Source organism: Zeus faber (assembly GCF_960531495.2).
Source record: "Zeus faber genome assembly, chromosome: 15".
Classification (NCBI taxonomy): Eukaryota; Metazoa; Chordata; class Actinopteri; order Zeiformes; family Zeidae; genus Zeus; species Zeus faber.
In genome coordinates this window covers 29633322-29660165 of record NC_137194.1, presented here as the reverse complement: position 1 = coordinate 29660165, position 26844 = coordinate 29633322, and the positions used below count along the sequence as shown (strand labels likewise).

General features: G+C 40.3%; 1 protein-coding gene across 4 annotated transcripts in view; it reads right to left on the bottom strand.

The window, feature by feature from the left end:
• Positions 1 to 17550, bottom strand: part of LOC307240776 (paired box protein Pax-7-like) — a 74783-nt gene extending 57233 nt beyond the window's left edge. The window contains exons 1-4 of one of the 4 annotated variants that reach the window (XM_080014629.1): positions 17323 to 17550; positions 15803 to 16038; positions 15206 to 15353; positions 14726 to 14854 (exon numbers count right to left, since the gene is read on the bottom strand). In XM_080014629.1, the coding sequence (XP_079870755.1) occupies positions 14726 to 14854; positions 15206 to 15353; positions 15803 to 16038; positions 17323 to 17407 (598 nt within the window). In that variant the 5' untranslated portion in view covers positions 17408 to 17550. The remainder of the gene's footprint in view (positions 1 to 14725; positions 14855 to 15205; positions 15354 to 15802; positions 16039 to 17322) is intronic. The other 3 variants (XM_080014631.1, XM_080014630.1, XM_080014632.1) reach the window with 3 other exon arrangements.
• Between the last annotated feature and the right edge of the window lie 9294 nt (positions 17551 to 26844).

Genomic DNA, 26844 nt, shown 5'->3' with positions numbered 1-26844 from the left:
AGGTAAATTGTGATCATTCTCTGCTCTGGTTGGGACAGAATGACGGAAATCTTGGTTTCTTTTAGTGTGTCGATGGCGTGTAGTGTGTTGGTTGTGAGGGTGTGAGCGGAGCCTGAAGGGAAAGCTCCAAAAGATGCATAAAATTGACCCATTAATTAGAACTGTAAAGACAGCGGGCACTCTTTGAAGTTTCAGCCGACCCCTGAACCTCCGAACCCCTTGACCCCTGAACCCCCGAACCCTGAAACCTGTCCAACTCCCCATCCCTGACCAAACCGTGGGCACAGTTGGCTGACCCTGATCGCTCCCTCTCCAGTGTCTCCATTGTGCAACACGCAACGCGATCGGGGCGCTGATTGCACCCCGATTGCTCCCTCATAGGACACACACACTGTTTTAGATCTGGGGCTATTCAGAATGTCAAAAGCTTTTTGGGACATAATATTTTAAAAGACATTGATACTCCCTGCTACTTATGCCTTTGTGACCCCAAGGAAAAGAGATGAAGTGTAGGAATTAAGTGAGTACCTTTTTCCACTTTTTCTTTTTTTAATGGACAGTTGGAATCAATCTTGTTGCAGCCCGCTGAGGTCAAGACACTGTAAGCCAGTTACACTGTGACCTGTATATCCGACTGCAGTGAACTTCACACATTGTCATTTTGTGCCGCACACCACTCGATCATATCACTGAAACACCTCCGAGGCCGAGCAACACAATTTTCTGAACACAGTGGAGTCCAGCCAGCAGTGCTGTTGCAAGTTCACCGGCCTTGTCCATTGCCTTTCTTGTGAAGTAAGGTACCCGTACTCCATTAAACTGCAGGTGGTTTTAAATTAGGCAGCTTTACAGTCAAATAAAGCCTTCGGATATGAGAGGCCTACTAACAGCCCTGTCTGATGAACAGAGGCATTGTTGCTCAGGTCAAGACGACAGACCAGATCATTTTTTTGTGATTCATATGAATTTTATGTGAGAGTCTATGTGAGTTCTACATTGATTGAATCCATAAATTCACTGCATTGGGTCACTGAAGCCACTAATATTATGTAGCTCCCCCTCGTGCCTCCAAAACAGCTTTGACCCGTCGAGGCATGGACTCCACAAGACCTCTAAAGGTGTCCTGTGATATCTGGCACCGAGACGTTAGCAGCAGATCCTTTAAGTCCTGGAAGTTGTGAGGTGTGGCCCCCATGGATCTGGCTTGTTGTTCCAGCACATCCCACAGATGCTCGATCGGCTCAGACCCTAACCCCACCCATCCACATGATGTAGTAGAAAACGTTCATCAGACCAGGCCACCTTCTTCTATTGCCCCATGGTCCAGTACTTGGTCACGCGCCCATTGTAGGCACTTTCAGCGGTGGACTGGGGTCAGCATGGGCACTCTGACCGGTCTGCAGCTATGCAGCCCCATACGCAGTAAGCTGCGATGCACTGTGTGTTGTGATACCTTTCTATCATAGAAAGTATTAACTTTTTCGGCACTTTGTGCTACAGTAGCTCTTCTGTGGGATCGGACCAGACGGGATGGACGTCGCACCCCACGCTCCCATGACCCTGTCGCCGGTTCACCAGTTGTTCTTCCTTGGACCAATTCTGGAAGGTACTAACCACTGCATACCGGGAACACCCCAAAATAACTGTTGTTTTGGAGATGCTCTGACCCAGTTGTTTAACCATCACAATTCGGCCCTTGTCAAAGTTGCTCAGATCCTTACACTTAGCCATTTCTTCTGCTTCCAACACTTCAGAAGGTGTCACTGGAACGAGATGAGCAATATTATTCACTTCACCTGTAAGTGGTTTTGACGTTGTGTCTGATCAGTGTATGTTTATACAGTACAGTATATAGTACATAGATTTTTTTTTCAGTCACATCAATGTATTTTCCTGTACAGACGTAACATGTCACTCAAATGCTAAGCTCCTTTTCTCCATATGTTATAACATTTTTTTTTTATTATTATTATTAGTAGTAGTAGTACAAGTATTAGAATTAGTATTATTATCAGTAGTTGTAGTATTAATAATAATAATAATAATAATAATTATTATTATTATTATTATTATTATTATTATTATTATTATTATTATTATTATTATTATTATTTTATTATTGTTATTATTATTGTTATTGTTATTATTTAATATTATTAATAATTCTTATTATTATTATGATCTCCAATTATGTCATCAAGTAATGGCTTTGACAAGCCTAATTTTGTTCTAGCTTCAATCTATGAATGCAAATAGAAGAACTTGAAAAAAGAAGAAATTTTAAAAAGCGGACATGTGCAAAGACATGCTGATATTGGCATGGGCAGCGTATCCAACGGTGCAATTAGCATGCCAAAAGCAACACAAACATGCATTGACGCTTGCCAAAGCTGAGAAGCAATTAAGGAATCTTGAAACAATGTAATCTCACAGCAGTGGACTGAACACCTAATTGTCTCTGCAGACCTCCAGGGGGGTTTTGAGGCCAGAGAGGTTCATGATTCTCCTTCCGCGTCGCTTTTTTGGTGTGTGAAGCCTCATGTTCTCCACTTACCAGTCCATGTGTAATTCCATCCTTAATCTGCCCCCTGCCCCATAGATCAATGTAACAACTCCATCATCATCATCATCCTGGCTTCTGTTTTTGTCACATTGGCCATTGGGTCAAGTGACACAGCTTGTCCTAGATAAACACCCAGGGGCCTGTAGTCACCCATGTGGCTAAGTGTGCTGCTAATGTGACACCTGAGACATCACTGAGACACACACAGAGGCCCCACTGCTTTACTGTACTGTATGTAGTATACTGTACTGCATTCTGTATCTCTGTACTGGGTTACTGCATACTGTGCTGTATTGCTGTTCTGTGTTACTGTACTGCTGTGCCGTACTGTTGTATACAGTACTGTATATCTCCACACTCACTAACCTCACTTTATTCAAGTTCAAGTTCAAGAGATTATTTGTCACATACATACAAATACGGTCGTACATATATGCAGTGAAATGTCACATGCCACTTTACAGCACATACAGTATCTGTGTATACGTAATAGTCTATTCCTTTTATTTCTATTTTGTATTCCCACGTAGTATATAACCTTTTTTATTCTTATTTTATTCTATTTACTAACTGAATTACGCTTTAGGAATCAGTTAGTTTAGTTAGGTTAATTAGTTAGTTAATTAGTTAGCTATTGTGCCAGTTAGTACTGATTGTACAAAATCTCCGGGTGCGTTGCAATGTCATTTCACTACATACTGTATATGTTTGCTTGTATGTATATGTATGTGACAAATAAACAGCATGAATCTTGAATCTTGATCCTGCCATTGCCTGGTTGCTTCTTCGCAAATTGTGGAGGCTGCAGGGTCACCTCCCCTGGGGTAATGAGAGTAATAACGAGTCTGGACAATGTTCATCCCATAAGTTCATCATGGTAGCGTAATGCCAATCGATCATGGTCGCCAACTGCCCTTATTTCGCACCACGTACATCTGGCTCAAGCGCAAGTGTGTGTCCCCCCATTGGGGAAGCAACGGATCTGTTGGCACTTTAATCCTAATCTAAAGATGACTTCCGAACCTGCAACACGCACATTAACACATTAACACGCCTGTCTATAGATTCAATATTTGTCCCAGTTATCTCCATGCCATGCCATAACAACCAAGAAGCATGAAGGAACTGTCACAACCAGAGTCATTGAAGACATAAAATTGCAATTATTCAATGTAGAACTTTCTTCAACTTGGTTGACTGTTGGTAGACTGAGACTTCCCAGACTTCCCAAACCCACAGTTTTGCCCTGACTATTATCATGTACAGTATATCCAACCCTATAATAAGCTAGGTTGTGATTCAACAAACCTTTAACATTTAAGTATTTAGTTCTGGTATGACACGTAGGAAAGGGAAGGAGTACCAGTACAGTCCAAAAAGGACACCCTCAAACCCTGAAAGAAATTTTTGAGGTTGGAGCTGAAAGCCACTTTGGCAACCGTGAAGAGAGTGGGAGATGCAAAAAGTAAACTTTTCCCTCGCAACCCTCCCTCTACTCTCTTGTTCATGATTAGCATACTTTCCCTGACAGCACGGAGACACCTGCAGCCCCGCAGTGGGCGTGCAATACACAGGGCTTTAACTTACACTCCAAAAGACCGGTAAACCCACCGCCCCTCCCACATCCAACCCCCCTCCCACCGCAGATGTACATTAATGCAAAGCAGAGGTATTAGAGATACCATTCGGCTTGCCGATGCAAGGCAGAGAGACCTTTCCCTTTTGGGGGCATTGGGGGGTTTCGCCCTTGTCTAGCTTTGGCCCATTCAGAGGTATTCATGCGTCTGCCTTTGGGTTACAATGGCCAGTGAGTTTCTAAACTGTCAGCCTGGTTGCCCGAAGCCTTTGGATCGCATTGTGTGCCTCCGCTTAATAAACTTTTTGGAGGAGTTCATCAACTCCTTGAATAGCAAATGCAGTCGCCCCAAAAAAGGGCAGGGCTCTGTGGTTTCTTTGACTATAATTTTCTCTTTTTGCTTCTTGTTCGCAAGTTCTTTTCCATCAATAGATTATGTTAGAGGGAAAGATGTAGGGTTCATTTTGGTCCATACCTATATCCTCTAAATAGGAAGAAATGCTCTTCAACAAAAGTCAGATGAAGTTGACTTTTGATGTCATTGTGAGCAAAGAGAGAGGAAAATCTTCAGCTGAAAACCTGAAACTGAGCCCTAATGGCTACTGGTTAATATGGAAAACTGATTGTTTTTCAATCCAGACAGATCCACATCCATCCATTCACATGGACATGGACAAATGCACATTCATTTCAATAACAATAATCGAGAGGTAAGAGGGATGTGGAATGAAAGGGTAGTCCTTACAGTACATATCTACGATACCAATAAATTTACTCATACCATAATTCCATATTATTGCTGCTCACAGCTGCTATGTGATCCTTGTACTTTTGTAATACTGTAGATGTGTACGTTTTATTTCTATTTGATAAAGAAACGATCTCCTTTTTGACTTGCACTGTTCTGTCAACTCTTGCTGCTGTAACACCTGAATTGTTAAAGTGATAAAAAATATATATTCTAAACTACATTGGCAATACTTATAGCAAAATTTGATGCACAGACAAAATTATTTTGAAAGATGTATTGCTGTCTGCCAATTTAAAAATTGTGATTCACCAGAAAGAAATGTGAGTTGACAAGCAACCTCAACTCATGGCAACTTGCAAACCCAAGGTATTAAGTCCATTGTATCTCCAGAATGTCACACATTCATGTATTCGAATCACCACATTATGAAATTAAGTCCCCTTTGCATTCAAATGAGTACAAAGGAGCTTGTGAGATATACAGAATTCCCATTATGGCATGATAGCATTTTAAAAACCGTATGTGGCTCAAATTATTTTAATGTAACGGCCATTAATCCACTTTCATACCTTTCAGTGGCATGAACGCGAACTCCAAAGAATTGCCAAGCCTTTATTGGCTATAGTAATCCCTGTGTATTTAAAGTAATTCCCAAGCCAATTACATAACATAGGTTGCCTTTCGTGAATCTGATTTACAATACAAATCAATAGAGATTATTAAATGTAATTGGTCCCAGTGGCAATCTTTGTCTGAGAACCCAAAGTCTGACATTACTCAAACTCCCAGCAAAAAAATAATTCTTCAGGTTGGTGATCAGATCTTAACCAAAAGAAAGGATATTTTTCGATGCCTTGCGATGCTACCAGCCAACAATATCAGTGTCATGACATTATTTTATTATTCTACGGTAACGCTAATATTCATATCTACACAAATGCAACAAAAATGAATAGTCTAATAAAACAAATTACAATTTCAAAAATCGGTAAAAAATGAATTGTAGTTGCAGTTTGGTCAACTAGGAGTCGTGAATATTTCTTCTAAATGTCATCTTTCGAGGTCACTTCTTGGCTATACACAAAACATTAACCTAGCACTTCCTGCCTATTACCTTTCAATCCAACGTCTGTATTTAAACTACTATAATTTGATATTTTCGATTAATTTGAGGATCACATCACCAAGGTTATTTGTATCAAATCAAAGGAGAGAAACGACCTTCACCCCTCTCTGTCTCTTTGTCTCAGTTTGGAATAAGTGTGTAAGGTCACTCTATACTTGTCCTGAGTGGGCTTAAGGGTTAAGTAAAGAGTAAGGGGTTTAACCACTGTTGGCATAGCGGGCCGGTTGCAAATCCTGACACAGCCTGTCAGTTATAAAGTGGTAATGCACAAAATATCTAAGGTTGCCTGGGACAATATCTGTAGTACCTGCCTTTGTAGAATCTCCACTCTTTTACCCTATCCCTATACAGATATCATCACAAATCAAATATATCAAAAGTCTTTCCCCAATGGACGGGCCAGGGTTCTCCAGCCACATCTATTTTTGTTTGCAATATTGTCATGACGGTACCGCTCCCCGGCTTCCACCATTGTCCCGCAGCTACCGTTTGCGAACGGAGCGTTAAAGGCCCTGCCAGGGTCTCTGACTGCCCTCAACCCCGTTTTGCCCATGAGCCCTCTTTGTGAACTGTTTCGTCTTTTGTTCGCTGATCAGCCCCCCGTTGGGTTGCCAGACAAGATTCTTGGCATTTGTCGGTGAAATGAAAGCTGGGATTAGGGGTGTGCGGGCGAGGGGGGGGATACTAAACACTCCATGGCAAAAGAAAGTGACTGCTTTTCTCCCATTCACCCCCCCCCCCCCCCCCCCCACACACACACACAGTTTAGTGGGCTCCTCTTTACATATATTTGTTTTCTCAGAGACGTTGTTGAGCTCTCCGAAAAACACACACACGGAATACAAGGAAATCAACAAGTAGGTCAGCTCGGGAGGCAACAAAATAAAGTAAAACTGATTAGGCCTTGATTGTTCTTGAAAACAAAGACTAAACAGGGCAATCAGCCCCCGTATTGGGTCGAGGTAAAACCTTCAAGCATTCGGAGATTGGAGCAGATTGACGACCCGTTTTTTTTGTATGTGGAATGGCAACCTGAAGATGCTCATCTCAGTCTCTCAGACTGACTGACTAAATAAATAAATAGAACAAATATTGATAAATAAAAAGATACATGAAGAAAAAAGACATTGATAAATATATAGACAAAGAAAGAAATGAATGGATAAATAAATATGCAAATAATTAAATGAATAGTGAAATTTTAAAGAGAGATATGGGGGGGAACACTAAAGTTATGAGCAGGAGAGGATATATGCAGGGTGGGGAGGTTGTCCCCTGCAGTCAAGACATCATGTCATCTGGGCCCCCAGAGGGCCCAAATGAGATGGATTCTGTCCAAATGGTAAAAAAAAAAGAGCTTAAACTAATAAACAAAGTGCTTCTGATAAGCACCACAAGGATCAAAGACTCCCAAAGCCTATCCATTTCCTCTTTCTCAATCGTACCTTTCTCCTACTCTTCTCATCTGAGACACACAATGCCAAATCTCCTCCATGACACCCGTGGGGTGCGCCTAGGGATAGCAGGTCACCACAGCCCCTGGCTGTAATTGTGCATTAATATTTGACACAAGGTCATTATTAACAAACAGTTGTTGTCATTGTCATGTTGTCATAATTAACATACAGTATATGCACACTCCTCTCAGCGGAGTCTACTCGGTAAACAGAGCGGCCCGCTAACACGATAGCCGCATTGGGAATCAAGCTTTCCAGCCAAGTCTCTGTTATGATCATCACACAGCTATCTAGTGTGGTGTGAAGTAATCCTCAGTCTTATCCCGGCCATCTTATTGGCGAGTGACTGGGAGTAGGTAAGGAAGAGTCTCGGTCGGGTTGGTCTGTACGGGTTAGCCCGTATCCTGTGCGCCGCCATCTTGGGGAGGTCCTCATGGTCTATGACTAATCAGTAGACTGCAGTGCTATCACGTGACCTGTTCGGCCGCCATCTTGCACATGCGCGCAGAAATTTCACTGTCGCCGAGATGATAAAAAATACTGTTTTTTCCAAAGTTATTCCACAAAAATGGATCGATCTGGATCAAACTCAGACGACAGCGTGTTGGAACTGCCCCAAATACAAATATTATTCATTGCGTCTGTGGGTTTGTCGGTTCCATGAGATCCACACACCACAGAAATACATTTTTCATGAACAAAAACAATAGGGGTCTCCGCCCCCTTCGGTGGCTGGACCCCTAATAATAAAGTGTGAGCTAAAGGACATAATGTTATAATAATAATAATAATAATAACAATAACAATAACAATAATAATAATAATAATAAATATAGCTGCAGGCAGCAATATGCAGCGTCCGGAGTAGCTTCATTAAAGCTCAATGGACAAGGGTGCTTTGGCTCTCTGTTCCGTTGTGTTTTGTGGCTGCAGAAGTTCATTTGTTCTGGCCTGGTTATAGTGTAATTCTATGATCGGTGTTTGCGGCTGTGGGTGGGTTTCCTACGCCGTAACTAACAGCGGTTATCATTCTGAAGTAGGGTTGCATGATTATGGCAAAAATAATAATCACGATTATTGTAGTGTATATTGTGATCACAATTATTTATCATTATTATTAATCCATTTTGGGGAAGATGATTATTTTATGGTACTTAATAAATCAACTGAAAACTGCATAATAATATTATCATTATTGGGCTTTTATTTTGTAGAACTTACTCTGGTACGCGTGTCAGTTGTCCTCAGAAGCGTATATATTTAATATGCAGCGCTTTGTTTATTCCAATTGTCTCCTGGTAATACTTTAACTAATTTATTTTCAAACATAATACGAGTTAATAGTAATAAAATAATACCTGTTACTTTGTATGGTTAAGAGTTCGTATCTTAGATTCCTTTAGTTAAAGTCCAATTGCAACTATAGATCTGTGAACTCCATTAACTTGCGCATGCGCACAAAAATATATGTCTGTCTGTGGTACCATCTTTGTGAGGTTGCTATTTTTGATCACAAACTTCTTCCACAATACTGACCTGCCTATCTGGATGAAACTCGAACAACGGCATGTTGGAACTGCCCCGAATACAAATATGATTAATCGCGTCTGTGGGTTTGTCGGTTCCATGAGATGAGTTACATCTGCACGGGCCACCATCGGAAGTAGGGCTGCATGATTATGGCTAAAATGATGATCACGATTATTTATCACGATTACTTATCCATTTTGGGCAACAGAATTATGTTATGGCACTTAAAATAGACAAAAGACAAAAAACTGCCCTGACAGTAATAATGTATTTTTTACACTTATAAATAAATAAACTAGGCAAGTGATTTAACTGACTTAAATCATAGAGGATATAAAATGAAATCAACTGTGTGTAGTGGCCAACAGATTTTTGTTGTAATTGTAACAAACCTGATGTTCTTGGATATTGTCCTTATTGCAAGGTTTCTTTTGGGGCTGTGTTTTAATGCTGTTTCAGAAGCCCCTTTCCCACATGGAATCCGTAACATTGCTGGATAAAAAATATCCGGCAAAGGCAGTAGGTAGTCATTCAGACATTGGCCTCCTTTATGGAAAAGTTCTATATGTTCCCACATAGATTACTGTTATGGTACAGTACATAATGTTAATATGTGTCTAATATCACGCACACGAGACTAGGCAACAGAGTCGGTTTCATTTTCAGACCAGCGATTCGCTCCCCGTCTCCCCGCCCCTCCCAGACGGTCTCGGTTCCCTCGCTGACAGAGTCCCTACACACAATAAGCCAAACCCAATGTTATTAAATCAGTGTGATCATTTTCAACCTGTCCTACACTCTCTGCCTTTCGGAGAAGGAACGTTCTCTTCCTGTTCTAACCCTCCCTGTCCGCTTGTTCCCTCTCTGGCTCTAGTGCAGCCGTCGGGCAAGCGAAGCACTTGTGCTTGATGGCACAAGTGCTCACTACACCCCTAACTCTAAGAGACACGTCTAGGATCTGAGTAGCATTTTTAATGAGAGAAAGAATAAAATTCAAGAATATATAGACCTGTCTCCATAGAGACTGAACGTGATTCAGTTTCTTGTCTTTGCAGCCAAGCACCGTCAGATTGGACTCGCCATTTTTTCCAAATGTTTTTATTTTCTTCCCGAAAACAAAACATTTTTTAAATATTTGTACTTAAGTAAATATTTGTAGAAACCCAATATTTGTGCTTTATTTGGATTTGGCTCTACCCCTACTTTACGGCAATGTTACTGCTTCCATTCCCACACACTTCTATTGACAGCTGTACCGGCATTTTCCCGGAAATTATACTAGATCGAGAGTGGCGAAATTTACGTAACGACTTTAATGATATATTGACACCGGCTCCTGTTCCCACATGACGTCAATACGGAACATTGCCAGTAGATTTACGGCTTTCAGTGCAGGTGGGAAAGAGGCTTGAGTAGGGTGCTGAGTATGTCACAATGTGCTCTGAGTCATTATTATGGATGATATGTGTACTGAATTTGTAGGAGGATTCATGGTGAAATTTGTAGAAGAGAAGTCCAAATGGAGGAAAAGGCATGACAACTAGTGCAAGAAAAATGTTTCCAAAACATAAAAAAAAATGAAAACATTTCAAAACACATACACAATAAATGCATGCTCCTTGTATTATGTAATTGCTCATAGTTATTGTTACCAGTAATTATAATTCAGGAAGATTGTATACATTGATATCTCTGAAATGACTATGACAGTGATATTATTGGGTTTTCATTTTGTATAACTTACTCTGGTGCGTGTCAGTTGTCCTCAGAAGCGTATAATTTATGACATTTAATATGCTGTGCTTTGTTTAATCCAATTGACTTCTGTCAATACTTTAACTTATTTTTTCAAATGTAATAAAGATTAATAGTAATAAAATAATACCTGACACTTTGTAACTTCTTATGGTTAAGAGCTTGTAGCTTGTATTCCTTTAGTTAAAGTAAAATCGCGACTATATAGCGTTATCTTGGTGACGTTCCGATTCCAGTGCTATCACGTGATCTGTGTACTCTGTGAGATTGCGCATGTGCGCAAGGATTTCACCATTACAGCATATGCAAGGCACCATCTTGGTGAGGTTGCGATTGTTGATCACAAACTTCTTCCGCAATACTGAACCGATCTGGATCAAACTTGGATTATGCCATGTTGGAACTGCCCTGAATACACGTCTTATTCATTTTGTCTGTGGCTTTGTCGGAACCATGACATCCATAACGTCCTGAAATCAAATCTGCATTTGCCACCATCTAGGTGAGGTCCCGATTGTTGACCAATCACTATAATGCAGGCTATCCCAAGACTACTGACGTAAATTTTTCCCTGACAAAAACAATTGGGGTGGGACCCCTAACAGGAAACACAAACGCAACCTTAATAATAATAATAATAATAATAATATTATTATTAGTAGTAGTAGTAGTAGTAGTAGTATTAATAGTATTATTATTATTATTATTATTATTATTATTATTATTATTATTATTATCGTATTAATAATCATCATCATAATAATAATACATAGAAATAACAATAATCGTTACCATTATTTACTCCATATTTACGACGAATTTCCTCGTTGCAGTCCAATTCCTTGTTTGAAATACAGTAGAACCAGTGCAGTCTGCTGAGAGGCGGCGAGGTTAATCCTAGTTGAATACATTGATTCACACGAAGCGCTGTAGTGAATGTCATATCTGTAACAACATTTGGCTCTTATTCAACCCCTCCACTCTGAATAATAATAATAATAATAATAATAATAATAATAATAATAGCTTCATAGCATCACCATCTGTTGCTCGTTTGAAGTGGTCTCTCTCTTAATCCTCAGACATTTTCCCCTTTTTCTTGCCTTTGGTTCCAACAGGGTTGAATTAAAATGCTCCCATAAAGAATAAAAGTAGAGTTGTTTTAGTTCCTGTTTTACTACTGTGCTACAACTTCATATTAACGAGGCCTGTATAGTGCCATGCACTGCATTTAAATCTATTGACACAGTTATAGTCTTTATGTCTTTAGTCTTTATATATATAGTCTTTATGTGAGACGTGTTAGATATGAGGATATGTTGGATTATACTGACGTCTCAACATGTACTATAAGGAATCATCAGATCCCTTCTATAACCCACAATGGCTGCTTAATTGGTTATACGCAATCCCCATTTTTTTAAGTTGTTTGAGTAGCCTATTGACAGATGTGACACGCCAGAAAGCTTGGCTTGTTAAAACGAGGTCAGTTTGGCTTAAAAAAAACCTTTCCTCCTCCTATCAAGCAGACCAAAAAAAGGTGTAGGCCTATCCGATAATATTCATGGTGCATACGATAAATTGCAGATATATCTGTCGTTTTGACATAGCGAATAGAAAGTCACAATCAAATAAAATTATAGGTTTTAATAAAGAATTCAATTTTCAAAAAGGCCTCCTGTTAAGATGCGTTGTTGGAAAATCTAAACCATGGTCCCTTATTAATCTGAAATTAGTATAATATTTAGTATTTATTTATATAAATTAATTTTGCTTGCTTGTCGGTATTGCCTGTTTGCTTTGCTTTTGTTACTATTTGATTGCTGTCGAGTTAGCACTTTGAATTACATGTGTGTGAAAGGTGCTATATAAATATAGGTTATTATTATTATTATTATTATTATTATTATTATTATTATTATTATTATTATTATTATTATTATAAGATGTTTTCCCCCTCCAACCCTCGGTTCTACGATTTTCCCATAGATACAACTTTTCTCTTAAACACATACATATACATACGGTCATACATATATGCAGTGAAACGTCATGACGCCCGGTGATTACGCACGAACTTCAACTTGAATAGATTTAGACTGAAATAGATACACATTTTCTCTGAAATAGCGATTTCTCTCTTCAAAGGATACGAATTTCACTTATAAAGATATGAATTTTCTCGTAAATTGATACGATTTTTCCTTAAATTTATACTAATTTTCTCCTAAATATATACGAATTCCCCTTAAATAGATACGAATTTTCTCATGAGAAGACTATAATTTCCCTTGTGTATACGAATCTTTTTTTAAATATAAATGATTTTTCTCTAATTTCCCTTAAATTGATACCCCTTAAATAAATTCGCCGTTAAGATTGAAACGACTCTCCCCGCGATTTATTTTCGCTTGAAAAATTATATGAATAAATATATACAAACACAATCCAAACAACTGGAAAATGGCCCCCCAGCCCCCTTAAACCTCACGACTTTGCGCCCCCCCTCCATCCACCCTCAGGGCGCTGCAGCCGTTTAGAGATGAAAGTGAAGAGAGAAATAAAAAAGGCTCAATTTAATCTGCTTTAACCCCCCCCCCCCCCCACACACACACACACACACACACACACACACACACACCCCTTCAACTACAACGTATGTGCTCGGAAACGGTTGAGAGTGAGGGGCTGATGGGGGATAAATACATTTCTTTACCATGCCTGGGGGGCTATTAACACCCCTATCCATTCAACAGACACCGGTTTCATTACCAGCTGTAATAAGTCTTAACGTTATTAAACCAACAGCCCCGGATGATAAAATGAAACAAGTGCATGGACTGATCTCTAAAGAATTTCAAAAGGGAAACGTTTGATGGCCTGGGGGTGGTGGGTGTAAACTGTCTCCTAGTAGTTTGGTTAGTGGTCACAATTTCACATGAGAGCCATTTGTGAAATCTAAAGAACTGGGCCTAAAATAAAAACTCTTACAATAAAGCAGCATCCCGTCTTTGGTCGAATATCTACGCGGCCCTCGCGACAAAATGTATAGAATTTAGAAGATAAATTTCAAATATCAATATATTAAAATATGAATTCGTTGACAGTTATAATTGTCTATAATTTTACGAGAGGTTGCATCATTCTTAATGGGTCTCTGTTAACACAAGACACTTTCCTTCCAAAATGTTATTCAGAAACAAGCCTGAATATTTACATTTAATTAGAACAATTAAAATACAGAATTCGTATGTCAATACATTTTTAAGAGTTTTTTTCTACCTCCGATTAGCGCCCATGCGCTCTATTATAATCGCGGTTCACCGCACTGTCACAACGCGACATTGTTCGTTAATAAGCGAAAAAAAACAACTACATTCACTGCAAAGACCCACATCGACATATGAAGCCTTTGTCCGGAAGCTGAAACGAAATGAATCCAAATGAGTCCAAATGCAGTCGCTTTGTCGATTCCTTGGATCAATTCTGGTGAGGATTCAAATAAAAGCCATAAAAATCATAACGTATTGATGTAAAACTGACGACAATTGACCCTGCGCGTCTTGTCTTAAATCAGTGCTTCTCCACTCACAAGTACCCACGCTTTCCAACATGTAAAAGCAAACAAATAAACAATTTGGCAGTTTTCATCGTGACGGTAATTTATATCGATTGTTTGTCACTTCATGTTTCAAGGGACCGTTTAACCAATCAAGAGTTTGTTTTCTCCATCCGTCTGCGCGTCCTGTGCGATAGGCCCCTACCGGGCCTCACCATGAATAATGAAGCAGCTCTCGTCCCTTGTGAGAATGCGGTTTAAATATGACAAATAAATGACAAAACGAGTGGCCCTTTGTCACCAAAAACAATTCTAACGAAATATAAAAATAAAAATACCCCCCCCCCCCCAAGTAATTTAAATTTCTCGGACTACAATTAAATCAACAGCAATTGTGGACATCCCTACCTTTGTCACCGAGAATACCGTCGATACTATGTTTGGCTTTTTTCTCTCCGTCTTCGTCTTTTTTATCGCACTCCTCTTCGTCGTCCTTCTTCCCAAATCGGGCTCGAAGGACGCGGCTTATTGAGCTCACTAAAAAAAAAAGACAAAAGGGACGCGTTTTAGGTAAAAAAAAATTATGTATGTATGTATTTATATATATATATATATATATATATATTAAACCATAACCCCATTGTCGCCTCTCTAATTGTTGCTTCTCCACCGATTCTCCGATTAAAAAAAATGTATTTATTTATTTATTTATTTATTTATTTATTTATTTATTTATTTATTTATTCATTCATTCATTTTTACAACTTTTTAATTTGCAACTATTTTCTATTGCTATTTCTCGCTATTGACGATTCAGGATTCTACGGAAATTAGCCAATTTAGAATTAAAACAACAACAACAAACAAAAAAAGAAAGCGGTGGCTTACCAGATGAAGCCTCACCTGAAGGGACCGTGCCTCTGTCACAAACCCCGTCCTTCAGCAACTTATCCCGGATCTCCCAGCTAAACATGCCGGGGTTCTCCCGCTTGTACTCCTCGATTCGCTTTTCCACGTCGGGCGTCGCCACCTGCTGCTGTGTCCAAACAGATCCCAAGAGATAAACGATTGAAAAAAAGTCATTTGTTCGTTGTTGAGTAAAAAATATATATTTTAATGATTAAAAAAACCATAAAAATTAGGCGGCGAATAGTCATCAGGTTCAAGATATTTGCAAGCCACCATCGCTATCCCTCCCTTTCCCCAGCTTTAAAATAATTCATTTAAACAAGTTGCTGTCAGTTAAAATATTTCTGGAGGCTATCCCATACTTATGGGGCTGAGAACTGAAAGCTTTCTTACCTAGCTCTCAAGATTGAAGAGGTTTATTCGTCACATACATATACATACTTTCATACATATATGCAGTGAAATGTCAAAGGAGTTCTGTACAGTAAGAAAGCTTTTCAATAATAATAATAATAATAATAATAATAATAATAATAATAATAATAATAATAATAATTGACAGTTCAAAATCCTCACCCTGGGTTTGCTTCCCCCGATCGCTCCTGGCCGAATCGAACCGGTTTCCTGGTACCGACAGAGAATTTTGGAGACGCAGCCGTGGGAAACGCGGAGCTGCCTGGAGATGACACAGGGTCGGATGCCGTGGTGGGCCATCTCCACTATCTTGTGGCGGATGTGGTTCGGCAGCGGCCTCCCATTGATGAACACTCCGCCGAGTTGGTTCACTCGGCCCTGACCCAGGGGCGTCGAAACTGTGCGAAGGAAACACACGCAGCATTGGGTGACTGAGACGCCGCTGAAGCGCCGTCCTTACCGAGCGAATTCCGGCCACACAACGCGTTATTATTATTATTATTATTATTATTATTATTATTATTATTATTATTATTATTATTATTATTATTATTATTATTATCATTATAGTCATTCGAAACGTTTTTATTACAGAGTTTCAACGTCAGCGGTTATTCAGTCAGATGGACACGGCCTTGAAGGAACAATTTTCTTGGGGTTCTTTTAAGGGGTTCAGTATTTTCGCACTTTTTTAGCAGGCCTAAGGCAAGTGCTAGCTACATTATTATATACGTATATTATAAATTATATGTATTGTTGTTATTATTGTAGATTTTTCTATGTTGTTATTTTAATCGTTTCCATTGTAAAGGCGTTTATGTTAAATATATAAACAGTTCTTAAATACGTAAACATTTCAGCAGCAACAAATTGCCTCCAACTGTAAACGAAACTGAAACTACAGGAAAGGGATCGAATTTGTGGGGCTCCGTCCAAATTAAAAAGAAAATCTCAAAAATGGCTTTTCCAGTAGGCCTACTAAATGTTAACCCAGCCCGGTCTCAACGAAACGTTTTCCCTTGCCGTATCATAGTTCTACGTCGTGTCAATTCATATAAAAACGAATTTAAGGAGCAAATAAAAGAAGGGTGCGGAGGGGATGTGTCATTAAACCGGATGATACTCGAGGGTCTGAGTGGTCCGGTCCGTTGTTATTATTCTGAGATGCTGTCAAAACAAATATTGATACGATAACCAAAGAATCTTCGTAAGACCGTGCATTTTATTGTACAATCCAGCAGCAGGACACTCGAGGGTAATTAAAAAAAATCCCTGTTTGCTCTTGAGTGTTTTATTAAGGCCACTTGAGCATGAAGTTTCCCGGCGAGACACCCACCGGGACTAGAATAAAAGCAAATGCGATATGAGATTATAGTCGCACCGCGGCATCGTTATCGTCTTCTCAATGTTTTATTGTAATTTTTATATTTGCTTTGATTTATATGATTATCGCGACGCTTCTTTAAAAAGCGTGTAATATGACCGACATAAACTTGAAAAAAAGCTTAGATTTGCACAAGTCAACCGAAAATCGAGTATAGGTATAGGTATAAGTATAGGTTTACACACATGTAAAAACAATTACTTTCCTCGAAAATAATATGAAGTACTGTCTTTGACAAATAGTTCCCCCCAACCACCCCACCAAAAAAGGCACAACCGGTAAAGCGTAAAAATCCTACCTTCCAGTGGGAAGCCGGTGCGGGGATAGTTCTGTCCAGGCGCCGGTCGCATCATCCGTGGAACCGTTCCTGGCAAAGAGCACATTCTACTGTTAAAACCCCCACCAGAAACAGCTGCTATAGACAGTCCGACGTAAAAAAAAGGAGAGAAAAAAGTAAAATATTCATCCAAGCAAAACCAACCTATAAAAAATAAATAAAGAAGAAAACTTCCAAAGGCCTACAACGGTAAATTATAACAGCGTGCTCGGTCGGACTTATGAGCGCTCAATCAGACAAATGCGAACGAGGTGCGGTGCGTGTCGGATGTATAAGTTGAAGTTGGGGTGGGGGTGGAGGGGTGTCCCAACAACACTTTCGGCTGGGCGAGTGTTTACTTAATTATTTGCCCCCCCCCCCCTAAAAAAATGGGTCCCGATAAGTATATAAATAGTGTTTTTTTTGGGTGGGTGGGTGTGTGTGTGTGTGGGGGGGGTCCGGGTTTGGACCCTGCAAAGGAGTGTAGTGGGGGGTCATGCGCACTGATAGGCTCGGAGAGGTTTGGTTTATTCATGAGCCCCCCCCGCTCCCCGCCCATCTTCGCCTCTCACCGCCCCCCAACCAATAGACTCAGCCTCGCCACGCCGCACCCGCGTCCCGCATACGCGCAAAGTGAGTTCGCGTTTCAATCGCGCACCGCAGGGACGCAGCTATGTCGTCATATACGACCAAAATCAATTAGTCAGTCATTAGTTAAAATCATAAAAGATTGTACTTGATCAATCTTTATTCTCCTTGACTGTACTTTATAACATTTCCTTTATTAATGAATTTACTAAATGGGAAATAAAACGAGAAAACAGAGACAAAACATAGACAAAAGAAGTTATAGACAGAATAAAGTTTTATTGTACAGAAAAATATTTAGACTGTTCATTTGGGCTCGCCAGAAGCCAACGATGTGCAGTCTGATACATTTTCTCTGTTTGGAAAGAGCTTAGAGGAAAATAAAGTTGTCATTTATTTTTCTTTTTTGTTGCATTTGGTTGCACGGCATTTTCAAGCGTGTTACTTTTTACTATTCTACACGGTTTCCATATCGAGCGATCGATCTGATCCACATTCGACCTATAAATCTTCGGTTTCACTAGAGTCTCGCCTCAATCGAAATAGTAAGTTGTAGTATATTTGACCACTTGTCGTTGTTTTACCCAAAAGGGGGTAATGTAGTTAAAACAGAACTTCAGAACCAAAAATCACTGATCAATCAATGAGGCAAACTATAATGACGTCATCAAAATAACAACGGGTGACGTCACTCTTAAGTCAGTCGTAGAACGCAAACCGCAGTGGGTTTTCTTTTCCCCAAGACATTCAGGTTATTGGTTACTGTAAATCAAATAATGAAAAGGTGATATCTACATATGTCTTTACGGTTTTACTCGTGGCGTCATTCATAGTAGGCTATTATTAATATTATTATTATTATTATTATTATTATTATTATTATTATTATCTTTTTTTTTAATCACAACATATCAACCATCAACCGAGCTGATGTAGGTGTGTGCAAAACACATCATTATTTTAATGTTCACATTCACCACTAGAGGACAACAAACGTCTAAAGTTAAGAGTTTTGCATTTGCACTTGTGAAAATGTAAAGTGTGTTAACTCTAAGTAATCCGTATAATGATTTTGTCAAAAATGTTGATGCAAATTGATGTGGCTCATATTTATTTAGCTGGCGCTTTATACAAGACACAGGCATTGTTTTGTGTTGGGTATGTGCTTCAGCGTATGGATTTTCCATTGTTGGTGGCGTGGATGGCAAGAGAAAGAAGTTAAAGTCACCCGCGGTGAATTTGATAAATAAATTAAGACTGCCATTATGGGTGAACATTGACAAAAAACAACAGCACCGTGGGAGGAAAAATTTGCCCGAGACCTTAAGTGACAAATAAAAAAACCCAAATAAATTGAGACAAAGTCATATACAGTACTTCGAGAAAATAAATTGACTGTCGGGGCAAAAACCCCAATGTTGAAAAAAAAAAACACATTGCTGTTTTGTATGGAATTCTGGGACTTGTAGTGTAATCCAGCCATCAAAGACAATCTTATGGATCAACTTTAAATAGTCTTAATGTATTTATACAAATTGCTTTTGTTCACCTAAGCCATTCCACTTACTGAGGGACACTCTTCTCACTCAATTTAGTCTCTCTAGCCAGACCTCCATCTCCACACTTTGTTTTAGCACTGTGCTAGCGTTGCAGAAATGTCCGGCTTAACCCACTGTCATTCTGCTAGAGGGGGGGAAAAAAGTCTGTCTTGTTTGTATTTTGTAAACCAATCACAATTCTCTTGGGCGCTCCTTAGCCCAGGATGTAGGGAGGGTGCACTTGCAAAATAGTATTGGATGGAAACTTGTTTTGGTGGAACCTTTACAAAAAACAGTACACATAAAACAGTAAAAGACGTACACAGATCAGTTACAACATTAAAACCATTGACATTTGAAGTGAATTATATTGCTCATCCCATTCCAATGGCACCTGTCAAGGGGAGGGATATATTAGGTAGCAAGTGAACAGTCATTTCTTTAAGCTGATGTGTTGGAAGCATGAAAAATGGCCAAGTGTAAGGATCTGAGCGACTTTGACAAGGGCCAAATTGTAATGGCTAGACGATTGGGTCAGAGCATCTCCAAAATGGCAGGTCTTGTGGGGTGTTCCCGGTATGCATTAGTTAGTACCAACCAAAAGTGGTCCAAGGAAGGACAACTGGTGAACCAATGGCGGGGTCATAGGCATCCAAGGCTCATTAATGCACATGGGAAGCGAAGTCTATCCCGTCTGGTCCGATCCCATTTAAGAGCTACTGTAGCACAAATTACTGAAGAAGTTATGCTGGCTATGACAGAAAGATGTCAGAACACATAGTGTATCACAGCTTGCTGATTATGGGGCTGCATAGTGTCCATTCTGACCCCTGTCCAGCGCCAAATTTGCCTACAATGGGCATGTGAGTATCAGACATGGACCATTGAGCAATGGAAGCAGGTGGCCTGGTCTGATGAATCATGTTTTCTTCTTCATCATGCGGATGGTCAGGGTCAGGGTCCGATCCGATGAAGCATCTGTGGGATGAACAACAAGCAAGCCCGATCCATGGGGGACAACCTTGCAACTTACAGGACTTTAAGGATCTGCTGCTAATGTCTTTTTGCCAGATACCACAGGACACCTTCTTGTAGAGTCCATTCCTTGACAGTTCAGAGCTGTTTTGGGGGGGGGGGGCAAGGGGGAGCTACACAATATTTCTGGTTATTAGAGGTGGTTTTAATGTTGTGGCTGATCGCTGTATGTTATCTATGTGATACGACTTTGACTAGACAAACATGGCTTGATTACCGGTGTCCTAGTCTCGCATATCCAGACCTATCCCCATTGTTGTTGTTGTTGTTGTTGTTTCATGTAGCGACGGGGACTTTGAAAACGGTAACACACAGAAAACAGAAGGGGAGGAGAATGCCCACTGAAATAGTTGCCCGATGACAGGCATTTATACCAACAACCTACATCTGGTGATTCAGACTACACCAAATTTTAACTAAATATTCACACATGCACACCTGTAGGGGCAATTTAGAGTCTGGTCGTCCCAGGCTGCGTCATCTTTGAAGGTGGGAGTCAAATTGGAGCACCTGGAGGAAACGCAACCCCAACTCCCTGCAGATAGATACCTGGGGCCACATTCAAACCAAGGTCAAGGGAGCTGCGAGGCTAAAATATGGAATATCAAACAAAATACAGGTTACATATAATTTTAAGCCTTTTTAATTGGGTACATTTGATCAAACCTGACCATTGAGAAGACATTTTATGCTGATACTGAAATTTATAATACATATAAAAATACATACATACACATGTATCCATAAACCCCTCTTTGGTTTAAGAACATGTATGAAGTAAAAAGTTTGCCAAAATCTTTCTTTCTCCCTTTATTCTGGACTGTGATTTGACTGGAATAACCCTTCTTAAAGAGTTGGTAGCAACCAGTGGGTAACTGGATATGAAGTGCCCTTTCACGACACATAAATTATGTCGCTAGTAATATGTTTGACCAATTTGCATTTGGCAATTATATCAAATCAAGTTTTTTCAAGGAACTGCGTTGAACTAAAAACAGTATTTCTGTAAACAAAGAGAAGTGGGTATCAGAAGAAAAGAGCATAATAAGGAAAGAGAGGAATAGCAGGTGGGCTTTTAGCTCTCCTTGGAGACGATTTAAGGGAGTTGCGTAACATAATCAGCATTGCGACCAGAGATGCGACTCCAGCTGGAATTGGTTAGAGACACTAAATCAGCCCAGCCCATAGTGACAAACTGCCGGCATTTATCAACACCAGCAAAAGGAAGGAATGTCTATGATGTGTAAACTGTCATGTCCTCACTCTAAATCCCTTTCCACCTGTGCACACTCTCTCCCTGGCCTTTTCATTGGTGGCTGGATGGATAGATGACAGATAAATAAATAACAGTTTTGAATCTAGCATACATCGATATGATGTGATGATGTCTCGATATGATAGACGACAGGGCAGATCCACAGGCAGACATAGAGTCTGAGAGACAGGCAGACAGACACCAGACTTTCTTTTTGTTTTTGGTGTTTTTGTTTATTGTTGTTGTTGTTGTTTTTGCAAAACAAAGCGAAAGGAATGTCACAATGTGATGCCCCAGTTTTTGGGGGAAACCCATCCACACAAGAACACAAAAACAATTTAAAACGCTCACATAGATTCTGTCTGTTCTGATTTTCTGGGACTTCTGTCGATAGGGTGAGCAGCTTCAGATATCTGGGAGTCCACATCACAGAGGACTTAACATGGACTGTTCAAACAGACACTCTGGTGAGAAAGGCGAGGCAGCGTCTCTACCACCTCAGGCAGCTGAGGAAATTCCGGGTCTCGGTGAGGATCCTCAAGTCCTTCTACTCTGGAGCAGTGGAGAGCATCCTGACAGGCAACATCACTGCCTGGTTTGGGAACTGTACTGCCCAGGACAGGCGGGCCCTGCAGAGGGTGGTGCGTTCAGCTGAACGTACCACTGGAACTACCCTCTCCCCCTTGCAGGAGTTATACACCAGGAGGTGTAGTAGCAGAGCCCGTAGGATCATGAAGGATCCTCATCACCCCAACAACAGACTGTTCCAGCTGCTGCGGTCAGGCAAGCGCCTCCGCAGTCACACAGCGAGAACAGAGAGACTGAGACGGAGTTTTTTCCCGCACGCCATCAGAACTGTCAACGCTGACCTCACCAAGGGTCCTAACCGAGCCATGCACTAGGCTCCACTACCTACTGTACTGTATGTAGCATGCTGTACCGCATACTGTATCACTGTTCAGGGTTGTTCGTGATGCCGTATTGCTGCGCCGTACTGTTGTATACTGTGCTGTATTATCCCTAACACTACCTCACACTATTCACATTCACATGCCACTTTAATTCACATGCCACTTTAAATGCACATATCTGTATATACATAGGCATATTCCTTCAACCTATTCCATTTTATTTCAATTTATTTTTTATTGTATTTTATTCTATATATTTTTTATCTTATTCTATAAGTATTCCACTTACTGTATTACGTTTTAGGAGTCAGTTAGTCGGTCTATTAGAAAGGAATTTTCTACTTTTTATTTTATTTTATTTTTTATTTTTTCCTAGGACATATTGTGTGCTATCACCGGGTGCGTTGCATTACATTTCACTGCATATATGTATGGAAGTATGTATATGTATGTGACAAATAAAAATCTTGAATCTTGAATCTTGAATAAGCACCCCAGGGCAGTATGGAGGGCCATAATATCTCATAAAAGGAGAAGAACTTTAGGAGCATGCTTATCGTACTTCTTCTTGAGCACCGCAATCGTAATATGTATTGCCAGACTTATCTCAGCCCATATAGTGTACAACACTGTATGGGCGTCATTCCTAAAGTTGGAGAGACTTTTAAACTTTTAATGGCGACACTGCGGACAACACAACGGTCATCGGCCGTTGCTCATAGGTTCCTGATGCATGAGCAAATTCGAGTTTCGAGTAAGTTGAGGTCATGACGTCAGCGTCTTCAAGAAACTCTATTTTACCTGTCGACATGAATACATGAAAACTGAGTTTTGAAAATTCTCGATCCTGGAAGCTTAGTTTTCAGTGACCTAAAACGACTCCTGCAGGGAAAATATTACATTTTCAAAAATATCTTTATACATGTTGATGCCTTAGTCTATCTTGAAGGTTCAGATGCAAAGGTCAACCGCAATTACATCCCTGTGTGTCTCATACTGAGATAGCAGGCTGTCTTAGTTTTATTTAAATTTTTGATTTAGATTTTTGCATTAATATTTATTGATCAAATGGATGTGGTGATTATTAGCTGTGAAGAGTCACATCGAGTGAGTGGGGGTTGCCAGGTGCGAACTGCGAATCCTCGCATCATAACATTACCGTGACCAAAACTCAGCTGACGGAACTGGCAACCACCAAAAGCTTCACAGAAAAACAACTGGAGTGTGGTTTAATACATTGTGGTGTGGGGATGGTATGGTTGGAGCAGCCACACCTGTCCTAGGTCTAGGTAATTGGGGCCTGGGATCAGAGTGGCTGCATACCTGTTGCTCGTTGGTTGGTCTAACGAGCAACAGGTAAAACCCCCATCCCCACACACACTCAGGAGAGGAGCCATCGTCATGACACATGTCCGTCTACTCCGGGCTTATTCCCACTAGCCCACTCTCGACAATAGACTGGTGTATCTACAACCCTGTTGTCTGTGTCTCTGTGCCGGAGCTCCCTGAAATTGCCAATTGGGTGGCGTGTGTTAGGTGAAACTGCTACATATATCATACGCAACTATGTGGATTCCAAATAACGAGTGTGGAAAAGCCAGAATTGTGGCAACTAGTGCTGCTACTACTCCTCCTACTCTATTTCTTCAACAACATTTTGATGCATTTTGTATAGAGGTGTGGTACAATTATCAGGGTTACAGGATGAAATGTATGTAATGTATGGATATGGGCATTTTTACCTTATGGATGTAATATATTTTATTAACTTTTATTGCTATAGTTTTTCTATTCCTACTTATAGGCAAGGCGAGTTTATTTCAAGGCAATTTGAGGCAATTCAAAGTGTCTTTCATCAAACATCTAAGGTATTAAGACAAGTGCAAAAGAAACACATTATAAAAGGACAGAATCCATAAAGTAAAAAAAAAAAATACATAGAATGCATAAAATTCACACTTGATGCTTTTCTTGCCAATCGGGAGGTTACAAATCCACTTTTTTCGTTGTCTGTGTAGACTTCTCCAGTGCAGTTGTAGCGCAACGGCAATAAAGAATGAATTATTCATCAAATTCCTTACAGTGGCTTGCGTAAGAACCATCTGCAGCACTCATGACATCAGGTTAAGCATAGTCACTTTGCCAAGAAATGAAGGTTACTGGCCTCCCCGTTGCCACCAACCGATCAACCTTCCCACCCGGCTAACCCGTCTCCATTGGGACAGCTTGAGATTAGATGTGAAAAAGTGAACTTGCATTGGACAGCGGATAACATTCTTTCACTGTGACCCTGGGTGTGTCAGGCTGCCTTTTTCATGCTGAGCGGTTATCTCTCTCTCGCTCTCTCTCTCTCGCTCTTCCCTGCAAGCCGCTCAGTCCCTTTCCACTTGAAGATACAACAGTACAATGCCACAGATTTGTCACATATATAGACACAGTATTATTAGAGAGCAGACCTGAATAACACGTGGAGTCTACAAAACTGCCCAGTGACCACACACTTGGGGTTCATGTCATAAAGAGAATACCACTATCATTCGCTCAGGTTCACACTTGGCTTGAATGTTGCAATGTGATTTTTTTCTCAAAGCGCTGGATGGCAACTGAGTAGAGGCGTTATTTAGCAAAACTACTTTTTTTTGTGATGGTTGTCCTTTTTTTGGACAACATTTGTACAACAGAACTGTAGAACTCTCCATTTTAAGCTATAGTAGACTGGTATTGTTGGCCAAAAAGCAACACAAGAGCATTAGCAAGATTATTGCCCAGGTGTAAAAACCGTGATTTGACAGGCAGGTGCTTAAAAAGATTATCAACAAATTCCCAGAGGATTTAGTTTCAAATAAAAAGGTGTCTGGTAAAAACACAACACAAAGTAGTTGGTTTTGTCTGTAGGGTGTACACTACATATGTTCTAGTGATGCACGTGAACGATTCATTTGTAGCCTACTAATCTTTTAAATGACTCAGGAGTTGTGAGTCACCCCAGCAAAAGAGTGTTACATTTGCAAATCTGTAACTGCAACCAGGCACACAGACTGAACTGACACTCAAATCTCGAATGAAACAAGCCAAAAGACTCGAGACGCGATTTATGCATGCACCAGGGCCAGATTATCCATCCATTGCATCTTGCGAGAGTAAGCGAGAGTAATAACTTAAATTATTGTGAGAATTCCATTCACAACTCGGAGCTGAACCGACTCTTCTGAGAACTGAATCAAACAAATAAAGATTAGACAAATCTTTTTACAGAGTCACTTGTAAAGAACTGAATCTCTAAAAAGAGCCAAACCTTTCGCCACTAATACTGTATGTTGACCATTACAGCCACCATTAGGAGTCTTGATACTAGAGGAAATTGGGATGATGATGTTTGAAAAATGAACCGCGTTCAGTTGAAGTGTAATTTAAAATTGACAGACGGATGAAACAATCCACGAAAGCCTTAGCGCTTAAAAAGCAGCAACTTTCGATTCCCTCTGTCGGCACGGAGGTTAGCCCCCTTGAAAACGAATTTAACGAGGTAAAATTTCTGTTAAACAAAGTCAAATATCGCAAATTAGACAGTGACGAGACGGGGACACACTGGTTTCCTCTCCACTGTGTCATCTGAAACGATCATAAAAATATCACCAGTTCTAATTACGCATTACCAAGATTTCACAGATTGTTTGAAAAAGGGTTTCGGTGAAAAAAGCCAACCTCTACTGGCTAGATCGGTTATTATCCATACACAGCGTTATAGCTGTAAGATAGTGTAGTCTGAGTGTTCAACTCAAAACCCACTCTCAAATGCAAAGAACACTAAAGAATCAAAATGAAAAAAAAGGGCCACAAAGTAATGGAAAAAGCACCGCGGAAAGGCTTTGACGCACATCAATTGGATCCCCCATGATGCTATCCGCCGTGGGAGTTCCTGCAAAACCCCCGCACCTCCTCCTCCAAGCATGTGATAGACCGGTCAGTTGTCTTGCGTTAATCGGTTAGATCAGGGCCATCTTTGAAAATGTCAAAGAGAAAGAGCTCCGTTGAGTGGCCCAGATGAAAGTAGCAGCCTCAAATTTTGCATGCCACTGCGACGATTGGTTTCGCTTAATCGATGTGGATGACCGACCCGAGGAAAGAGAGCGCATCTGACGGCATCAAACAGCCCTGTTTGCAAACTGTCCCCCTG